The sequence below is a fragment of the Macaca thibetana genome, chromosome 2 (genome assembly GCF_024542745.1).
Source record: "Macaca thibetana thibetana isolate TM-01 chromosome 2, ASM2454274v1, whole genome shotgun sequence".
NCBI lineage: Eukaryota > Metazoa > Chordata > Mammalia > Primates > Cercopithecidae > Macaca > Macaca thibetana.
Genome location: NC_065579.1, coordinates 110,521,685 through 110,544,092, shown reverse-complemented (window position 1 = coordinate 110,544,092; position 22,408 = coordinate 110,521,685). Strand labels below are relative to the sequence as shown.

The 22,408-nt window shown below is 38.1% G+C and overlaps 1 protein-coding gene across 14 annotated transcripts in view; it reads left to right on the top strand.

The window, feature by feature from the left end:
- Nucleotides 1-22,408, top strand: part of ERC2 (ELKS/RAB6-interacting/CAST family member 2) — a 981,570-nt gene that overhangs the window by 331,772 nt on the left and 627,390 nt on the right. For all 14 annotated transcript variants that reach the window (XM_050778490.1, XM_050778492.1, XM_050778488.1 and 11 more), the window contains 2 exons: nt 2,402-2,557; nt 12,220-12,387. In XM_050778490.1, coding sequence (XP_050634447.1) covers nt 2,402-2,557; nt 12,220-12,387 — 324 coding nt within the window. The remainder of the gene's footprint in view (nt 1-2,401; nt 2,558-12,219; nt 12,388-22,408) is intronic.

Here is a 22,408-nt window from a genome sequence, read left to right as displayed (position 1 = left end):
TTTCTTTCTTTCTTTCTTTTTTTTTTTTTTTTGAGACAGAGTTTCGCTCTTATTGCCCAGGCTGGAGTGCAATGGCACGACCTTGGTTCACCCTCCGCCTCCTGGGTTCAAGTGATTCTTCTGCCTCAGCCTTGTGACTGAGATTACAGCCATGCACAACCATGGCCGGATAATTTTGTATTTTTAGTAGAGATGGGGTTTCTCCATGTTGGTTGGTCAGGTTGGTCTTGAACTCCCTACCTCAGGTGATCCACTCGCCTCAGCCTGCCAAAGTGCTGGGATTACAGTCGTGAGCCATTGCACCAGGCCGCTTTTCTTTTTATCTATGGAGTTCTTACAGCTCAGGACTTAAGTAAGTCGCTAAGTATCACTCCCCATGTTTGTAAGCTTGACTGTCTTAGCACAGTACTATAGACTGGGTGGCTTCAATAATGGAGATTTGTTTTTCTCACAGTTTTGGAGGTTAGAACGCCGAGATTAGGGTGCCAGCATGATAAGGCTCTGGTGAGGGCTCTCTTCCTGGCTTGTAGATAGCTGCCTTCTCCCCGTGTCCTTTCTTGGTAGAGGGAGAGTGAGCAGCTTCCTGGTGTCTCTTCTTATAAGGGCTCTAATCCCATCATTAGGGCCCTACTCTCCTAGCCTCATCTAATCCTAATTACCCACCAAAAGCGCCATCTCCAAATACCATTACATTGAAGGTTAGAGTTTCAACATATATATTTTTGGGGGACTCAACATTCAGTCCGTAACACTTTTTAAAATTTAAACTGGTAGTATAGAAGATTTCCATAAATGGCATCTAAATAGAAAAAATACTGGCAGAATATACAAGAAAGCATTAATGGTAGTTATTTCTAGACAGTAGGATTAGAGGTTTTCTCCATTTTCTGTGAATTCAGAGTATATTGCTTTTATAACAGAAAAAATACAATAGGTATTATTTTAAAAAGAAAATGAAATACTACAGAATGTTCCATTTCCTAATAATCTTGGAATTTTCAAAATCTTTTTATTTCATCTTCTTGAAATTTTTCTGAGAATTAATAAAAGTGTCTGCGGAACATAGAGCACTCAGTTCTTGGCACATAATAGAGTTGCATAAATTTACTGGTCCTCCTTTTCCTCCTTTTAACATGATGACAATGTTAATGATAATAACAATGATAATTACTATATTGCCATAGGAGATATACCATTGGGCATATATTATAGGCAAATAAAGTAGACAATAGCCACAAAGTCAGGGCAGACACATTTGTTGCGAGGTTTTAAAAAATGAGTTACTTATAAATAGAATAGCCTATTCATTGTCTTTACTTTTGGAATTCTTAGTCTTTTTGATTCTGAGAAAATGAATTGGTTAAAAAAGTTGGTAGATTGTTCTGAATTAGCATTCAGTTACAAATTAATATGAGCTCCTTAACTCTGTGCAATAAAATGGCACGCAGATGTGACACTGAGAAAACTTGAAGTCAGTTTTTGATGTGTCAAACTTTCATTCTAAAGACTGATTGAAGCCTAATACTTACTGTTATGGAACATTTTTTTTTGTCATTTTTGTTTGTTTGTTTTGGTTCCTCTATAAGAGCTCTCTCTTCTCTACTTTCTAATGCATTGTTTCTAGTGCTCTATCTTGTGTATGGAGTCTGTCATTGGTAACTTTTTCCCAATTAATTCCACATCTGAGTGTAATATTTCTAGTTGTTGGCTCCATAAATCAATAGGTTGAAGTGCCCTGCAAGGTAGTCATGTTTTTTGTCACGTAGGGACCTGACTGCTCGCCAAATAAATTATGACATTATGATGTACTATTTCCAATCACTATAAATTTTCAATATTTAGTGTATCAGTCATACCAAGTCAAGATCCAGTTATTTAGTTTCACTTACATCTGTATTTTAGATGAGAATCCTTTTTCCCATTAGTAGATTTGAATTTCTTTCTCTCTCAGAGTCAAATTCCAAACATGCCTTATAAAACCAGTCATAAAATATATACATAAACTGTTTTTGTGTTTATAAGTAGATTCAAAAACATACAGTGGTAAAACTATATCCCAAATTAAAATCTGTCCACTTAAATGGTGTTCTGTTTTGTTTTTTAACACTTAGATTACTTTTATCACTGTTGCTTTTGTAATTTGATTCCCAGATATTAGACAAACATATCTAGGTAATTCTCTGTATTGTATTGAAACATGGTCTTGACTGGGAGCTTAAACTATCATCTCACAAATGATCCTCAGCTGTGAAAAGAATCAATTGTTCTGAATTTGGGGCTATCTACACCATGGTTAATATGTAACACCACTACCAAAATTACTTTCTTAAATTCTGTTTTGATGATCTTAAAAATAATTTGTATTCTTTATTTTTATTTTTCTTTTCTTCTTTACCAACAGGACACAAAAATCGCTTCACTGGAGCGAAACATAAGGGATCTTGAGGATGAGATCCAGATGTTAAAAGCCAATGGTGTGCTGAACACTGAGGACCGCGAAGAAGAGATCAAACAAATTGAGGTTTACAAAAGTCACTCCAAGTTTATGAAGACCAAGGTACGGTCCAGGGTTATAAACTTTTATGTTCTTAGTGTGACTAGAAAGTTACAGTTTACATATGTACTTTTTCCAAACACCCATAGAATATGCTTTATGTGATATTATTTAATATATGGACAACAAAGGAGAATGCAGAAGATTTTTAGTTCAGACATATAGATTCCAAAAAGCAATCACGGAAAACCTTTGGTGGAATTTCTCCTTACTGAGAGGTTCAGGCTTTAATTAGGAGTTCCTTTGGTGTTCCTCTTCCTTGGGAATTAACATATTTATAGTCCACTCTCTTCCAAATTTCCACCATCACTTAAGTTTGCTATTTTTTTGAAGTTGCTATCGTTGCCAAATTTCTTGCCTCTCCTAGAAGGTGTTTGTCTCAAAATATTTGCTATTACAAGCCAATTTAACTCATTTAAATGTTATTAGGTTGGGAGGCTGAGGCAGGCAGATCAGCTGAGGTCAGGAGTTCGAGACCAGCCTGTCTAATGTGGTGAAACCCTGTCTCTACAAAAAAATACAAAAATTAGCCAGGCATGGTGGCATGCACCTGTAATCCCAGCTTCTCGGGAGGCTGAGGCAGGAGAATCACTTGAACCCGGGAGGTAGAGGTTGCAGTGAGCTGAGATGGTACCACTGCACTCCAGCCTGGGTGACAGAACAAGACTACATCTCAAAAGAAAAAAAAAAAAAGTTATTAAGCTATTGTGGTTTTAGCATAGTGTTTAAGACATAAATAGTTTTGAGCCCCAGTGCTGCCCTTTAGTTAAATTATTAAAATTCCCTAAGCCTCAGTTTCTTTATCCATGAAATAAGGATAAGAAAAATACCTACATCATTGGGTTAGTCTGATGATTCCAGGAGATTATTCATTTAAAGCCCCTAGTCCCTTGTCTGATCTCTAGAAAGTATCCATCAAATGTCAGGCATTGTTGTTGATAGTAGTATTAATGTTACTAATAATGTTATAATAGTAACATTAATATGGACTAATAGATTCCATATCTATTGCTATGGAATCTTTATAAAATATTTTAGAGTAACCTGCTCCATTAGTTTATATTGTTATTGTCAGTTTTAAAGATTTAGGATTGTATTTTTTCAAAAATAAACTTGGGGCTTTAAAAGGACCAAGCACCTGAATATTTATTATTTTTACATATGCATAATTATTAAATTTATGAATAGCCCAAATAGGTCTTTTGAGACTGTGAGATGCTTTTATCTATTCCTCTGTTTAAATCATTTTGCTTCTGAAAATAATAACTACACCAATTAAAAATTTTTTGTTCTTTTTTCTTTTTCTACCACTTGCTCTTAAATATGCCTGTTCTCTTGTTCTAGGTTTTAATCTTGTTTGTTACTTTATGAAATGCAGTAGAGTTGGAGTAGTGCAGACCTCTGTGAGAAAGCAGTGGGAGAGGAGAGAAAAATGTTTAAATGATTTTTATCAGTTGTGAAATATGTGCATACTCCTTGCTGAGTTTGCAAATTATAGGGAGGAAATGATATCTATCTAGCATTTACTTCATCACAACGTGTGTGTGTGTGTGTGTGTGTGTGTGTATGCATGCATGTATACACAAGGAAAAAACACAAAACTATTCTTCTGTCAACTTTCCATCTCTAACTAGATGTTGAGATTGTGCTGAAAACATGGATCAAGGAGTGGAGATGAGGGATTTGAATCATCTCCAGTGGATTTGAATGTAACCAGGGACTGCCTCAAAGTTTCGAATAGGTTTCCCTGCTCAGTCCTTCCTCTGGTTTCTTCCTTGCAGTCCCTCCCTCTCAGAGAGTTAAGCCGAGGTTCGGTGAGCACAGTACTAGGGTGACCTGCATACAGTGCCTGAATCATTCTGGGAATGAAGACCAGAGGCACAGATACGAGCGAACTCAAGAAGTTTGGGGGAAATTATTGTTTTGGCTTGAACTTTTCCCCCGACTCTGTTATTCCACAATGGGAGATTGTTCAAGCCACTTCTACAACTGAAAATGTCATGAAATTTGTAAACTCTGCCCCTCATCATGGACTCTGTCCAGGTGAATAAAACATTTATATGATCTTCAGCAAGTCATGACCTTTATTAGCCCACATTCGTCTGAGAGACCATCAATCCTTGAGTTAGATTTAACTTTTAATGGCTAGTTACTTTTAATGGTTCCAGAAGTGGTCAGGTCAGAAGAATGTTTGAGGGAAGTAGTGGAGTGAGGTGGAAAGACCACAGGCTGAAGATGAAAGCAGACTCCAGCAAGTCTCCAGCCTGCCTTTGCCAGCTGCATAGGGAGTGACTTGAGGAGTGACCAAAGTCACTCGACCACACTGTCTTCTATAAAATAGGGGCGACAGCACCAGCCTTACAGGATGGTTCAGATGGACTAAATAATATTAAAATGGAATAGTGTAGTTAAAGTACCTGGCTCAAAAAACCAGCTAATAATGATAAATATTATTATTGAAGAAGTATAACCAAATAATAATCATTACAATAAGTGTTATATTTAACTTGACTAATGGGAAAAATGGATTTCTAAGAAATACAAATAAAATGAATTCTTACATCATGCGGATACCTCTTTTACTGTTAAAAATTAGCTAGAAAGTACTAGTAAGGGTCAGTTTTTAATATTTTCTCCATTGAAAGAATGTTCTTATTGGATTGAACTATAACATTTATTGCTAATGTTTCCTATCATTAATTACTTACTTTTCTTAATTCCCCTACTTGGTTTTTTTGTTTGTTTGTTTGTTTTGAGACAGGGTCTCACTCTGTCACCCAGGCTGGGGTGCAGTGGTATGATCTTGGCTCACTGCAGCCTCCGCCTGCCAGGTTCAAGCAATTCTCTCACCCCAGCCTCCTGAGTAGCTGGGATTATAGGTGCGCACAACCACACCAGCTATTTTTTGTGTTTTTTTGGTAGAGATGGGGTTTCACCATGTTGGTCAGGCTGGTCTCAAACTCCTGATCTCAAGTGATCTGCTGCCTGCCTCAGCCTCTCAAAGTGCTGGGATTACAGGTGTGAGCCACCACACCCAGCCCAATTCTCCTACTTTGAGTGATGAGTGTAATTCCTCATTTAAGCCTGGGAATACTGCTTGCATTACTTATTAAAATGAATAAATCATGTAGATTGGAGGGAAAGAAAGTATTTTAAATAGGCACGTGGAAAAGTGTGCAATTCCATCGTGATCCAGAGCAGGTAGTTGGAACTGGTAGGGTTTCTTGAAAGCTCTGTGATTAAATTAAGTATCAGTAAATGCTTGAATTGCTTTTACAAATATGACATCATAGAAAAAACATGATATAACATTTTTGGAAAGGTAGAAGGTGGGTTTCAAAACTCAACTTGTACAAAGGCAGGAATACAAAACATAGTCAGCCAGGGTAGAAATCCTGGCATCTTGCAAGTCCTTTGGCATGAACATTGTCTCTGAGAACTGAGCCTCTGGGAGATCTCAGATGTGTAACTCTCATCTGTTGGAAACTCCAGTTCCTACCCCAACACTGAAGGGTTAGAGGAATCAAACTGTGAGAGATGAATCTCAGAGGCCATGGAAAGCATGAATTACTTTCAGGAGCTCCATTAAGCCTCGGAGAATGGAACATACCAAATACATAATTGTTTTTCTGGTAGGGAAAGAATAATGGCATTTCCTTTCTGTACAAGGCTTCGTTCCTAGTCTAACACGTTTTTCATCTACTCATTCCAGTATTTCTATATTAGCTACTCCCTCTGTTTCCAGTGTTTGCCAGAGATGCCGATCTGCTGTGTTAGATCTCCTCCTTTATTCTGAATTTGTAACACATTTTCTTATAAACTTCTGATAGATTACAAACCTCCTAACCCAAACTGCATGATAGTAAGCATATCACTTTCTAGACATGAGGGCCATATCTGCAGTGAAAAAGAAGCTGTTTTCCTTGGCAGAGTGTTTTTTTTCAGGGTGTAGTTTGTGTCATAGACGTAAGTGGGGGAAGAATTTTCAGACAGGATGAAGTGTGCCTGATGTCCACATGGACTTCATATAAAGCATGTGATGTAATTCCGATTGGCTTTTCTTCTGGCCATCACAGAGACAGACCTTTCTTGGCCTCAGTTCTCATGTATGTTCGATTGCATCACTTTCCATTTTTATGGAATTTATGGCTGTAAAAGAAGCAAAAGGCATATTTTTATGGGAGAATATGATTTTTTTTTTACCTTGTGACTATGTTCCCTTTAGAAAAGCTTTTTTCTGTTATTGTCTGCATAAATATTTATTTAAAATTTACCTTATGGCAGCAATATCTGAAAGCTATTTAGAGCCACTGCCTATTTAATATTTATAGACTTAAATAGTTTCATCATTATCAATCTATTTTTATTGACTAAAGGAGGTATATGTAGAACCTGCCATGCCCTTCTTCCTGACTAAACCCCATTCTCTATATCCAGTTGATTTCCTTTTCATTTCCCTCTCAATACCCCAACCCCCACACTAGCTTTCTACTGTGGGATTTGTGGAAGTTAGCACAAATCAGTTTTTTCACTGTAAATATCATCTTTGCTTAGGTGTGTCGAGTTGAAAGTTTTTGAGCGTTAATTTCAGATGAATCAGTTTCATATGTGGAATCGACTATAAACTGTGCTGTCAGCTACAACTGGACATGATTTGGGGCCATACCCCCCGAGAAGAGTGCTGATCATAACAGATTTTAATATCTTTTATCATTTTAGGTAATCCTAATTCTGATTTTCCCTGTTTTTATTTATACTATATTCTTGTTATGTATGAGAGAGAACTTCTTACTTTTGTTCCACATAAAAATGACCACACACCCATGATTCATTAAATTATAGAGAAATAATGTATTTCAGATACTGCACCTATCTGAGCAGTGCTCACTTGCTCACATATACCTGGGGCACATTGATAAACAGTCATGATTTTTTCCCAGTGAATATTTAAGCATACTTAGGATCCTTCTCAAGACTGCTTTTTGTTTAGCCACTACTAATCCTTTAGATTTGGCTAGCAGGATGAAGCTTGTTTGTTCCCTGACATAGTCTGACTTCTTGCAAATGGGATTTCCATTCATATTAACCTTTCTACTAAGTTGTGCAACCTGAACCCTTCTGAACATGGGAGTCTCACTCCTGTTCATGCTCAGCTGATATTGTCAGTAGCTTGTTATTGTTTATGTCAGTTTTCTTGCTGAAAACAACAAAAATTGTTGAATGAAGTATATTTTTAAACGTATATTTTAAAATGTACTTATGAGCTCTTGAGTAAGAAAGAACCTCAAGGGTCAAAGCTAAGCCATAGCAGGAAGCTTGTGTGATAAGTAGAGCATGGGTTATGTATTAGTCTGTTCTCATGCTTCTAATAAAGACATATATACCCAAGACTGGCTAATTTATAAAGGAAAGAGGTTTAATGAACTCACAGTTCCACATGGCTGGGGAGGCCTCACAATCATGGCAGAAGGCGAATGAAGAGCAAAGTCATGTCTTACATGGCAGCAGGCAAGAGAGCATATGCAGGGGAACTGCCCTTTATAAAACCATCAGATCTCATGAGACTTATTCACTGTCATGAGAACAGCATGGGAAAGACTGACCCTGCCCCCATGATTCAATTACCTCCCGCTGGGTACCTCCCAGGACATGTGGGAATTATGGGAGCTACAATTCAAGATGAGATTTGGGTGGGGACACAGCCAAACCATATCAGGTTATTTATCCTTGTGGGCAATTTTCAGATAGATGAACTTGGGCTCTGGTTTTCATAGCCACAAGGACATTGAAGAAAAGAGACAGAAGTCTGGGCCTACTCAAGATGAGGGATAGTAGGAACCTTATTACCACCACCACATGAAGCTGGGATCTCAGATGGCTATACTGCTAGTGCAGAGGCAAACTAAAAATAACCTTACCATATTCCCCCTCCTCACACTTAGACTAGGGGACTCCAGGGAAAATTTTCTGTTTTAAAACTTTAAGCCAAGTAAAAGATGAAAAAATTTGTTCTCAGAATCCATAACCACAGCTGGCTCTTACATGAGTGTGCTGTGCAAGATGATCTAAAAACTTCAGGTAGAGAATGTAGCTTAAAGCAGCTACATTCTTGGTTGGTAGTGTACTCAGGTATTGGCAGAGGCAAATTCTCTAAAGGACCAAATAGGCCTTAAAGTATTTTTCCAGATAAAGTTCCAAAAAAAAACTAATACACAGTACCAAAAAAGGAGAAAAATCACAAAATCTTCAGGAAAACAGGCCACTATAAGTGATAGTCAGTAGAAAGAATAAACAGCAGAATCAGAAAGCAAATACTTCAAAAGTTGGAATTATAAGAAAAAGACTATGAAATATTAACGTGTGTTTCATATGTTTAAATAAATAAGAGATTAAAAATATAAATAAAGAGCAAGAGACTATAAGAAACCAAGCAAACTTAAAGATAACCAAATCAAGCCTTATAGTCTGAAGGATTATCTTAGGAATGAAACAAGGCTGAAAATTAGTATGATAAGCATCCAACTTAAAAAGTTAGGAAAATAGAATAAGCCCAAAGAAAGTAGAAGGAAGGAAACATTTAAAAGCAGCAGACATGAATGAAACAGAAAATAAAAGTGTAATTGCAGAGTCAATATAGCCAAAATTGGTTCCTTGATTAGAATACTTTACTTGACATGTGTCTACTGAGATTCATCAGGAAAAAGAGTGGCTAAAGCTAAAATAAAACTTAAAAAAAGAGAGGTTAATAACGTAGAATATTAGAAATGAAAAGGAAGACATAATCATAAATACTATTGATACAAAGATAAGTGGGTTTTATAAACATTTCCTGCAAATAAGTGTGAAAATGTAGATGAAACAAAAAATTCTTTGGGGAAAAGAATGTATCAACACTGACTCAACTAATTAGAAACATGAATATTCCTATAGCCATTAAAAGTGGATTAGTAAGTAATGTTCTTTGGAAAAAGAAAATAGCAGCTCTGAATGGTTTTGCTGGTGATTTCTAATGAACATTAGTGTAAAAAAAACTCCAATTTCACAGAAACCATTTCCAAACACATTAAAAGAAGGAACACTTCCTACTTCATTTGGAGGGCTATGTTGGTATTAAAACCTGATAAGGACAGCGTAGGATAGGAAAATTATAAACCAATCTCAGTCATAAACAGAAATAAAAGATCCTTACAAAATATTAGTAAGCTGAATACAGTAACATATGAAAAATATATAATGACTGAGTGGAGTTTTTCATAGTAATGCCAGGGGAGATTAAGGTTAAAAATTTCATTAATGTGATTCATTACAATAACATATGAAAGTTGAAAAATGGTGATAAACCATAAGATACAGAAAAAAAGTTTGGTGATGTTAAACATTCACTAATGATTAAAGAATACTTTTGGCATAGTTGTAATAATGCGAAGCCTAATAAAATGTCTATAAAAAACCAATGCAGACACAAAATGTAATGACGAAACGTTGACATTCTTCCCTTTGAAGCCTGAAACAAGACAAAGGGGCCGCCATGACCAACAGGCCTCTGTCTTTCTGCATGGCCTGTCCGTGTGTCTGGTGTGGTCTTCCTCACACCATGGTGGTCACAGGGTGGTTGAGCTTCCAGACCATGGTGGCTGGCTTCCAGTGGGTAGAAGCAGAAGCTGCCAGACCCTCTGTAGGCTAGGGCTAGAACAGGTGTACTGATTATTTTGCTGCATTTGGTTGGCAGAAGGGTCATAGTCCAGCCCAGGTTCAAGAAGAGGGTAAACAAACTTCAGCTCTAGTTGTGAGGAGCAACATTTGTGTACAAGTAGGAAGGAATGAAGGAATTGGTAGAAAGTCTCTGCAGATCATCTACCTGCACAACACATATCAAATTGGCAAAAGTGTAAAAGACCCGTGACATAAGTTATTGGTAAAGAGATGGAGTGATTGGCATACCTGCAAGGTGCTTGTGATCATGTAAATTAATAGAACTGTTTTGGAAAACTTTTTTTTGTTTTTGTTTTTTTGTTCCCCCTATCACCCAGGCTGGAGTGTGGTGGCGCGATCTCGGCTTACTGCAACTTCTGCCTCCTGGGTTCAAGTGATTCTCCTGCCTCAGCCTCCCAAGTAGCTGGGAACACAGGTGCCCGCCACCATGCCCAGCTAATTTTTGTATTTTTAGTGGAGATGGGGTTTCACCATATTGGTCAGGCTGGTCTCGAACTCCTGACCTTGTGATCTGCCCGCCTTGGCCTCCCAAAGTGCTGGGATTACAGGTGTGAGCCATACATTTTTGTTTTATCTAGTGAAATTGAAGATGAATATGCTATGTGGTTTAGCAATTTAAATCTTAGGCATTTGAAAATATTACTGCTATGTGAACTAGGTTATATGTGTAAGAATATTCAGAATAGCACTGTTTATAGTAGCAAAAAGCTAAGAACAAACCCAAATTTCTATCAACAGCAGAGTGGGCAAATTGTGGTGAAGTCTTACAATGGAATACTCTACTTCGGTGAAAATGAATGAACTCTATGCACAACGTTATGATTTAATCTCCAGGACATAAGATTGAGTAGGAAAAAAAGCAAAGTAGAAAAAAAAAATTATGCCGGGCGTGGTGGCTCACGCCTGTAATCCCAGCACTTTGGGAGGCCGAGGCGGGCGGATCACAAGGTCAGGAGATCGAGACCACGGTGAAACCCCGTTTCTACTAAAAATACAAAAAATTAGCCGGGCACGGTGGCGGGCGCCTGTAGTCCCAGCTACTCAGGAGGCTGAGGCAGGAGAATGGCGTGAACCCGGGAGGCGGAGCTTGCAGTGAGCCGAGATTGCGCCACTGCACTCCAGCCTGGGTGACAGAGCGAGACTCTGTCTCAAAAAAAAAAAAAAAAAAAAAAAAAAAAGAAAAAGAAAAAGAAAAAAAAAATTGTAGCCCAAATAAAGTTTTAAAACATGCAAAACCAAATAGTATATATTTATGGATGCAAAAATATATGATCAACCTAAAAGATAAGCAAAGAAATAATAAGCACAAAATTTGGGGTGGTAATTATTTCCAAATGGGGAGAGGAGATAGAAATGGGATGGGACATGGGTAATTCTAGTGATCTTTTTTGGTGAATTGAATGATGGATTTTTTTTGGTCATTTTTCCTTATACCTTATGTATATTTTATGTTCTTTTGTATCTTCTCAATATTTAATGTAAGCAAAAAGAAGATCCCCAATGCTTACTTGTTTTTTAGGATTCTTTTGCCAAATCTTGCCCTTGAATGATTATTTGCACTGTGGAGTTATGCCTTGGTTTAATTACCCATGTTAGATCCCTGTTGACTCTCCTCAGGACCATGGTGGTAACAGACTTGGTGGTTTCATAGATGAGTAGGTTTGACTGGGAAGGCTTCATTCCATTGTGAAATTTGGTCCACAGTGGGATGGAGGGCAGTCTGCTGACCTTTCCATTCCTATTTCCTATACTCTCAGTGACCTTCACAGATATTCCTCCAGAACCCAAAGACTGTGTGATTCCTAAGGCCATCTTTTTTAAGCAAATTCATGGCCTGCCTCGTTGAATTATTGATCACTGGCTGCTGAAATGGAAAGAAATCAGTAGTTGTCCAGTGTAAAGGGTAGGGGCAGCAATTTCTAATTTCTTGCAATTCTGTTGTTGTTTTGCAGATTGATCAGCTGAAGCAGGAACTTTCAAAGAAAGAGTCAGAACTTCTTGCCTTACAAACAAAGCTTGAAACCCTTAGCAATCAAAATTCAGATTGCAAGCAACACATTGAAGTGCTCAAAGAGTCGCTTACTGCCAAAGAACAGAGGGCTGCCATCCTTCAGACTGAGGTAAGGCACTGTCTCAGGATTCTAGACAGCAGAGACATGGAATTGATAGAAAATGCCCTACCTGACCAACTTTCCTCAGAAGACCCTTTATCCAAACCCTTGGGGCCAGATGTATTTTGAAATTCATATTTGTTGGGCTTTCAGAAAGATGACATGCATTGTATAGATTGTGTAACACTGCAAGTGAAGTTGTAGCAACACCCCATAAGCAAACACATGAATATTTTTGCATTAAAAAAAAGTCTTACACTAAGTAGGATAAATAAAGACTGTATAATTAGACTCTTGTCAGTTTGCGTCAAAGGTGTTTGGTTCACACTTGAAATTTCTTTTTTTCATACTTCGGAGCATTTTAGATTTGGTAACTACAGTTAAGGGCTTGGATCTAGAATGATTGCATTTTATCAAAAATCATAAAATAACTGGAATGTCGTCTGTCTTGCTTTGCTGTGCACCATCTGTATGGGATCCCCTTCTGGCACCCATGTTTCCAAAGAGTTCTTATTTACTAAGGAGTATCTTTCAATTTCTTTTACCCATTGAAGAAAGTCGATATTTTGTGAGTTTCTCAAAGGAAATATTGGTTTGTTATCTCTTATTCATGTTTAGAAGAACAACAAAAATATATTACTATCCTATTTCCTTGCTTTTTCCTCCTTGGATTACATCTTTGGGTCTGCTAAGAAATGCAAAACACAAGCTAGTTATTGTGTGAATAACATAGTTATCAGATGCAGCAGGCAATAGGGACAAATGTGGTGAATCTTGATTTTGTGTTGAGGCACTGTGCTGTGTGCATTACTTTAGAAGGCATTCTAATCAACATGCATGCTCTCTCTTGGGCTCTTTTAGCTGTGTCTTTGCATGTATGTATTTTAGCATCTGTGGGGAGGTTTGGATTGGCCTTAGGAGTTAATGGGACTGTTGAGTAGGTCTGTGCTCTCAGTCAAGGTGCAGGACAGTGTCTAGAGGAGGAAGAAAATACTTTCTGGATTGGATAGGTCTTAGCATGAACCTGACTCAGCCCCTATACTTTTGATCATTGACTGATAGGCAGCTACCTGATTACTTCAAAACAATCACCTTGGCCTCAGTGATGTAGATATTTCACATTTAAGAAATACCATTTTCAGTTGTGTGCAGTTCCACTGTGAATGCAAAGGTATGGGTATTTTATTTTTTAAGGCAAACATATAATCTATGCTATAAATTGGAAGTTGGCTTCTATCTCCTTTGTGGAGGCAGCAGTGAATAGTATCTAGAGTTGTGTTAAGATGGTAGCCACATGTGGCTATTTAAACTAAAATTAATTAAAATCTAGTGAAATTTAAAATGTAGTTCTGTAGTCACATTAGCCGCATATCAAGTACAACAGTTACATGTGGCTAGTGGCTACTGTATTAGACAGCACAGCTAGAGAACATTTCTACCATCTAGTACTTGTCTCAAATGGGGGTCAACCAAAACTATGGCTTGTGGGCCAGATCTGGCCCTGTGCCTGCTTTTGTAAGTAAAGTATTATTGGAACACAGCCATACCCATTCATTTACATGTTGTCTTTGGCTGTTTTTGTGCTACAACAGCAGAGTTGAGTAGTTGCAATAGATATTGTATGGCCCACAAAGCTGAAAATATTTACTGTCTGGCTTTTTACAGAAAGTTTGCCAATTTCTGGCATTGTGATTTTGTGGGAAGAGGATTGAGTGGGCATTGGAATGCCCAACTAGTCTTCTGTCTGGCTGTGGTACCCTAAATGGAGAAAGATAGTTTGCTGACAGCTGTTCTAGAGCACTATTTTTCTTCACTGTATTATTCAAAAAGCAACTGCTTGTACCCATGTTTTGTCAATAATACCAGCATTACTGATAAAATTAGTGTAATTGTGTTGCTGTGTGTTGTTGGGTAGGAGAAAATTTGAGAAGCAAGGCAGTCTGCTTGCCCAAACCAGCAGTCAGGTTTCTTGATGGTTCCTCTCCAGAGTAAACGAATGAGGAGCCAAGTCAGAAAGGCTTTTCCTCTACTATCTTATACTGATGGAGGCTTTATTCCTTGGCCTCTTTCCTTTCTCATTCCCCTCCTTGTATTTTAACTTCTCTCAAATTAATGTATTCCAAATTAGACCTATACATATTTCATGAAAAAGACAGTGGTGACATTATGTGGATAGCTTCCGTCCCACATTCAATAATTAAAATGACCAAATAAAGAGATGGTGCTTTGAAGTAGAAAAAAATTATTCTCCATGTGCAGAGAAAGTGAGATGATTTTCTAAGTCTTCTGCTTTGAAGTTGGGAGTATGAGATTACTGATTTTATCAGCTGGTAATGGCTGAGGAATTTTCTTTTGCCTTTTTTTTTTTCTTATAAGATCTCTTTGTATATGGAAACAGAGGAGAAACTTACCTAATATGTCTGTCTCTTAGGGGGAGCAATTTAGGTTGAAATTGCTCTCATTGTTGGATTATGAGCAGAAGATTTTTTGGCAGCAGGGTAGAATACTTTAAAGTGATTTCCCCACTCTTTGGGATAGCAGAGGTAAATAAGAGTCTTTCTGCCTACTGTGTGGTGCGTTAGTGGGTCAGAAGATGAGATATGTTGTATTTCCTTATGCCCTACAATGAAATATCTGAGTTTAAATTCCTGTGAAATAATCTGCACACCAAACCTGTGAAACACAATTTACCTATATAACAAACCTGCACATGTACCCGTGAACCGAAAATAAAAGGTTAAAAAAAAAAAAAAAAAGGCCGGGCGCGGTGGCTCAAGCCTGTAATCCCAGCACTTTGGGAGGCCGAGATGGGCGAATCACGAGGTCAGGAGATCGAGACCATCCTGGCTAACATGGTGAAACCCCTTCTCTACTAAAAAATATAAAAAACTAGCCGGGCGAGGTGGCGGGCGCCTGTAGTCCCAGCTACTCGGGAGGCTGAGGCAGGAGAATGGCGTAAACCCGGGAGGCGGAGCTTGCAGTGAGCTGAGATTCGGCTACTGCACTCCAGCCTGGACTACACAGCCAGACTCCGTCTCAAAAAAAAAAAAAAAAGATATGATGCTCATCCTCAAAGGAGGTTACATGTGATAGCTCCCTGCAATTTGATTCCTGAGTCATTGCTGAAAGCTCTCACCGAAACAGAAGGGGGCTGGCTCTCTTTAGAGTGGGAAGACTCCTGCTATATCTGTGCCATCAGCTGGCTTTGGCTGCTCTTTTAGCATAGTATAAATGACAGATATCATGGCTTAACGGTTCATCTCTGTAAGGAAGGTTTTGCTACCAGGGAATTTGCATTTGGGAGTTGGTAGGATGAAGGGTGGGGTGAGGGGTAGGAGGCAAGTTGTCTTGGTTTGCGGCTATGTGGCTTGGCTCTTTGGTTGGTTTGTTTGAACTTGTACAAATGCCCAGACACTCTGACATGTGTGCAATAAATCAATAGAATAATAATTACATACACAGAGAGATACACCACATAGCTCTTAACATAACATTTTACTTTTTAAAATAGCTTCAAAGAACTCTAAGGCCAAGTTTCTTATTTTGCTACTGCCCTTGATGTTTCCTTCATACCAACTAACCCCATCCACCAACACATGAATTCCACGGCAGTAGAGAAAATAATGAATTGGAGTTTTCTAGCACCTTGATTTTTCTGGATTTCAGTGAATAATTAATAACATATCCATAAACTGGGAAGAATTAAGGCCTAACATTTATTCTGTGATCTAGGTAAAATGTCGAACAAAACACAGCATTTAGAAGTGGGAGTTGTGTGGCTATACCTCAGTCTCCCTATTCAATAACTGTGTGGCGTGGACAAGACTTGAACTTCTCTGAGCCTTCATGTCACAGTCTATGAAATGGCAGTCATTGTATCAGCCTGATACATATATGTGAAAAGTGCTTTGATTATATTCAAGGGTTACAGCTATAAATTATAGTATCACCATTGCTGTTTTATTATCATTACTAATATTATGTTTGTCAGAGATATTTGGGCAGGTCACACCTGAATACTCTTGTCATCAGCTTTGTAGGTCTCTTTTGAATTTTTGGTATGTGCATTTATAGACCTTGGACTTTTATATTTCAATTGAGTCACTTTGTTATGTCTTAGAATGATATGGAGAAATAAAGATACTATGAAAGTGACCATCTCTTTTGTGCTATCTCCAAATTAAGATTTTTATTTCTGGCTGGGTGTGGTGGGTCACACCTGTAATCCCAGTACTTTGAGAGGCTGAGGCAGGGAGATCACTTAGGGTCAGGAGTTTGAGACCAGCGTGACCAACATAGTGAAACCCCATCTGTACTAATAATACAAAAATTAGCCGGATGTGGTGATATATGCCTGTAGTCCCAGCTACTTGGGAGGCTGAGGCACAAGAATCACTTGAACCTGGGAGGCGGAGGTTGCAATGAGCATGAGCTGAGATCATGCCACTGTACTCCAACCTGGCTGACAGAGCAAGACTCCATCTCAAAAAAAAAAAAAAAAAAAAAAAAAAAGAACGAGAGAGAGATATATATTTATTCCTGATTTCTGGCAAGTATACTTTTCTCCAACTCAGTGTGATTTGTAAACTGCCAGGCAACATTTTTGCATGTGCTTCCCAAGATAGGTTATATGACAGTGGTACATAATACTAATTTCTGTCCCAAATAAGCCAGAGAAGGATTCTATAGTACTTGTCTAAGAGTAAACACTTGAGAAGCCATTAATTAACAAAGAATGCAGGGGTTTTGTGTTTATGCAGACAAGGGCAACGGAGTGGCAGCTATGAAGCAAGGGTTCGTAACTTCTAAAAAATACAATCAACACAGAAGAGAATCTCATGCAATTAAACCCCCCCACCAAAAAAGAAAAACATCCACATGGGCACATACATACTAATACTCACATGTAGTAGTGTATATAATTTCAGGTGGTTTATAGATGCTCTAGAGCATTTCCAAGAACTTCACATCAATAACCTTTGCTCTCTGGGCTTCATGCATTTTTTCATTTAACACATACTTTTTGAATGCTTACTATGTGCCAGATATGGTTTCTGCTGTCACTGAGCAAACATTCTTTTAGGCATGTGGATATATGTTAGAGAACTGATTTATGGTACCATAAACTCCCAGTGATTTCATTATCATTGGTTACTAATAATTCCACAGAGAATCTTGATCTTTCTTTTGTTGTTTAAAAGCAGATAAGGAAGAAAAGAAGACACAAAGAAATAGATGTTTCGCTCCTTGAAGACTAAAATATGCAACTGTTCAAAGTGCCTATTTGTATCTCTTATAATTGAAGGCTAATATTGCTAAGGTGGTTACCCTAATAATATTAAGACTATCTTTTGATTAAAGCTGATCCTCTTTGAGGTCACTCTCAAGCAACTTGGTTCTCCTCCTTGAGAAAAGAGATGATATTTATGGAGTTGCAGGCGTTCTGCTAGCTTCATTATTTTAGGAGTTCCTGCATAGCCTTGGAAATGCTTTAGTTGGTGGTACATCACGCAGACCCTTCCCACAATGTGTCTAAATCAGTGAGGTGTCATTTGATAATATTTGATAATATTGATAATACTGGGCATCTATGCTGTGCAAGGTGCTGGACAAGGTGGAGACCCATAATTTCAAGAGCTGATAGTCTTAGCCTTTTAAATGTAATTTTATTACTGAGTGTCTTATGGCTGCTATACTGAGTTCCAGGAGACGCAGCTGAGTGTTTTCCACGTGATATTTTAAAACTGACTCACCACTTGTGAAGTTGGTATTGTTGCCCCTATTTTTAAGATGATGAAATAGAAGCTCAGAGGATGTATAACTTGCTCAGAGTCATAAATGGTAAATGACAATGCCTGGGTTCCCAAGCTCCAAATGCCTTTAACCAGGAATCTAGTGATTTCCATGAGAGTCCCAGTGGACTGAGGGCTTTCTTCATGTCAGGAAGATGACTTGTCTCTTTTAATCTTTGTTTTATTTATTTATTTTTTTGCAAAGGGGTCTTGCTCTGTCGCTCAGGCTGGAGTGCAGTGGCATGATCTTGGCTCACTGCAACCTCCTTCTCTCGGGTTCAAATGATTCTCCTGCCTCAGCCTTCCAACTAACTGGGATTATAGGCACACAACACCATACCCAGCTAATTTTTGTATTTTAGTAGAGACAGAGTTTTGCCATGTTGGCCAGGCTGGTTTTGAACTCCTGGGTTGAAGCAATCTGCCCACCTCAGCTTCCCAAAATGCTGGGATTATAGGCGTGAGCCACCGTGCCTGGTCTCATTTAATCATAAAGGCAAAGTTTGTGGCAAGTTTTATAATTCTGTCTTGACAGGTGAATTCACTGGGATTTTCAAGAATGCTTTCTAGGTACAACCCTGATATGGCTAAGAAGGGGGTAAGAATGAGTAACTCTGAGACTTAAATCCTCATGGTAACATTATGGCTACAATAATAGTGACACTATGGCCATAATAATGAAGGTTGTTGTCCAAACTGTAGGGAGGATATTGTTTTTCAGGAAGTTTAGAATCCTAGCATATTAAGAAAAGTTTATTGTATAATATTTAGTTTTTATTTCCTTAAAGATGTTTAAAGACATTTATATGTACACAAACATACACATACATACACATATATTCATATATGCATGCATACTATGTAAAAACAAGTAAAAGAATGGATGGCGCCGGGCGCGGTGGCTCAAGCCTGTAATCCCAGCACTTTGGGAGGCTGAGACGGGCGGATCACGAGGTCAGGAGATCGAGACCATCCTGGCTAACACAGTGAAACCCCGTCTCTACTAAAAATACAAAAAACTAGCCGGGCGAGGTGGCAGGCGCCTGTAGTCCCAGCTACTCGGGAGGCTGAGGCAGGAGAATGGCGTAAACCCGGGAGGCAGAGCTTGCAGTGAGCTGAGATCCGGCCACTGCACTCCAGCCCCAGCGGCAGAGCGAGACTCTGTCTCAAAAAAAAAAAAAAAAAAAAAAAAAAAAGAATGGATGGCTGTATATGACTGTGTTCTCTCTGATTGTTGGATACCCAGGTGATCTTTAAATTTTCTATGATGCACATGTCATACATTTATAATAAAAAAATTAAATGCATTTTTTTTTTTTTGAGACAGAGTCTCATTCTGTCGCCCAGACTGGAGTGCAGTGGCGCTATCTCGGCTCACTGCAAGCTCCGCCTCCTGGGTTCACACTATTCTCCTGCCTCAGCCTCCCAAGTTAAATGCATTTTTAACAGAAGCAGCAATGATAATTTCTTCAGGGAGGTTGTGTAAGGTGCTGGTGGAGGAGGAGGTGTTTTCTGAGCCTGTGGCAGCATTTTTCCATCTCTGAGTCACAGATGACTCAGTGTGATAACACAAATGAGAGAGCAGACTTGGGCTGTCAGTTTGCAAGATGAATCATAAAAACTAAACTTTTGACAATGAAAATGTTGTTACATGGAGAAAAGAACACGTTTTACATGGCCTTGTTTCTCAGTTTATTTGCACTGAGATGGGCCCTCTGTCCCCCAGTTCATAGTAAAGCTACAACTCTTGGGCATTAAAGGTAACCATGACAAGGAGTCAGGAATGCTTTGTGGCCTCCAGGGACTGTGGGACTGTATGCATTCACACGCGGCTTTGCAAACTCTTCCAGATACTTAAAAGAACTACTTATTAATTGGGACTGACCCATTTGGAGCAAAAGAGTTTTTTAAATGTTTGGAAATAATATTTGCCATAGAATGTAAGGTGGGATTGACAAGAAGTGGTCTTTTTGTTAATTGACATGTAATAATTGTACATATTTATGGGGTACAGTGATTTTGATACATGTCCACAATATGTAGTGATCAATTCATGGTGATTAACATATCTGTCACCACAAACATTTATCATTTTTTTTGTGTTGGAAACCTTAAAAATCCTCTCTAGCTGTTAGAAAATATACAATAAATTATTGCTAACTGTGGTCACCTTACAGTGCAACAGAACACTAGAATCTATTCCTCCTATCTAGCTGTAATTTTGTATCTGTTAACCAACCTTTCCCTTTTCCCCCTTTACCCCTCTCCTCCTATGCTTTAGTAACCAGTTTACTTTTAAACAATAATATCAGGTTTTTTTCACCCCTTGCTATAATTGACTGGCAAGCAGTAAAGTCGTTTTTAATCAGTTCAGCCTTCAAAGGATAATATTTAAATGTCCTTTCTGAGACAGCCTTTTGTTTAATGTCCTTCATAGCGACTGCATTCAAAATTAAGATGCTTTTTAGAAAAATTAGTAGCATACAACAAAATCAACTTTTAAGACTGTTAAATTACCCCAGTGCCATTTAGGATGCATTTGTCTCACTTTCAAGACTTGCAAGGAATGTCTTTAAAATTAATCAGTTAAGGGACTTGGTAAAAGAAAAATGTATATACAAAACAAAGACCTGGTGTCATTTGTATTTTTCCTCCCTAATCCTGCTGTTGGCTTCACATTTTAAAATGTTTTTATTTGACGGGAAAGGCTTCATTTGAAATTTTTATTGATAACACTTCTAACTGCAAGAAAAAGACATAAACCTGCAAAACAGTAACTATCATGGTGGCCACAATTGGGAGGTCTGCAAAATGGTTTATTACCAGTAGGGAAAAAAATGTTGGGAACCATAGTCGTTATAGGGGTCACCACCTCGTCTATATGCATTTTATTTTTTTCCCTTTCCATTTTGAGAGTATGGATGATGGTAGTGCCAAACAACACACTTTCCCCTCCCCTAATGTCTGTGGGCTTTGTTTTGATTCTCTTTTTATTAATGATGTGAAAACTTTGGGGTCACATACAAATGAGGCAAGGTCAGGCTTTGTGAGCCTTAGAATGCTGAAAATGTCCCTGTATCTAGCAAATGAAGGAATTGTCTATAGGGACCACATTTGACTTCTAAAGCTTTTTAGCTCTTTTGCAGATTTTAGCTACCTGGGTGAACTTTGCAGAGTGGCCTCGTACTATTGCTTTCTTAAGGCAGAACATGAAAGACCTGTGATGGAGAAATTGAAATGTGATGGAAGGGAGCACCCCAAGTTTGTCATAAAAGCTTTTTATGGATGTTCTCTGGCCATTTCTGTACTATTAAAGGATGGTGCAGGTAGCTACAGGCATCATTTTGTTCTATAGGTTAAGAGTCTAGTACTTTTGTTGTTGTTATTATTGTTCAGGCTTTCAGAGAACGCCTTATTTAACACCTTGTTAGGATAAAATTGCTTTTGACTTTATAAACACAGGTGTTCGGTTTGAATCTTAATGAACTGTGAAATACGTAAATGTCTAAAAGGAAATTCTATAAATTGTGAACATGGCTCTGTCAGCACACTAAATGGATTAGGAAAATTCATTGTCTGCCCGGTAACTGAACACCAATGTGATGGGTGTACATGAATTAGTCCTGAAAAGCCAATAAAATGGAGGAAGAAGGTAGAGCCTAGGAGATGTTTTTTTGTGTGGGTTCCCCCACCACAAATGAGTACTGGTGCAGAAGGGCTTGGAAATCAGAATGGCTATTCAGAGGAAGGCCAAGAAGGGATACATATGAGCAGACAACACAGAATTTATAGAGTAAAACCACAAACACCTTATTTTCCATTGTACTAAAATAATGATATTTTACAGTACTCTTTTTGTATGTAATTCTGCTTTCAATTTCATATTGTTACTGCAACTCGAATCTCATTATAAGTGTTCCAACAAAAATCCTTTTTTAATCAAAAACTTTCCAAACCTTAGCCCATTGTCAATGTATTTTGAGCAACTTATTTTTCCAGTGGAACAAAAGAATTTGGCCCTTCTTTTTGAGCTCATTAGGATGTTATTTGACCTGTGTGACTAAATATGTAATTAAGATAACAGAATCATTTTAATTTCTACATTAAATCTGTTCATAATCTGTGTCTGTTGTTTTGGGGTGTAGAGGTATCGAGTCGGAGTTCTTTATTTTCTTTGAAAGAAAATGAATGGATCATTAGTGCTTTTGTTTGGTTATACTTCTGTTTGAAAAAGGCAT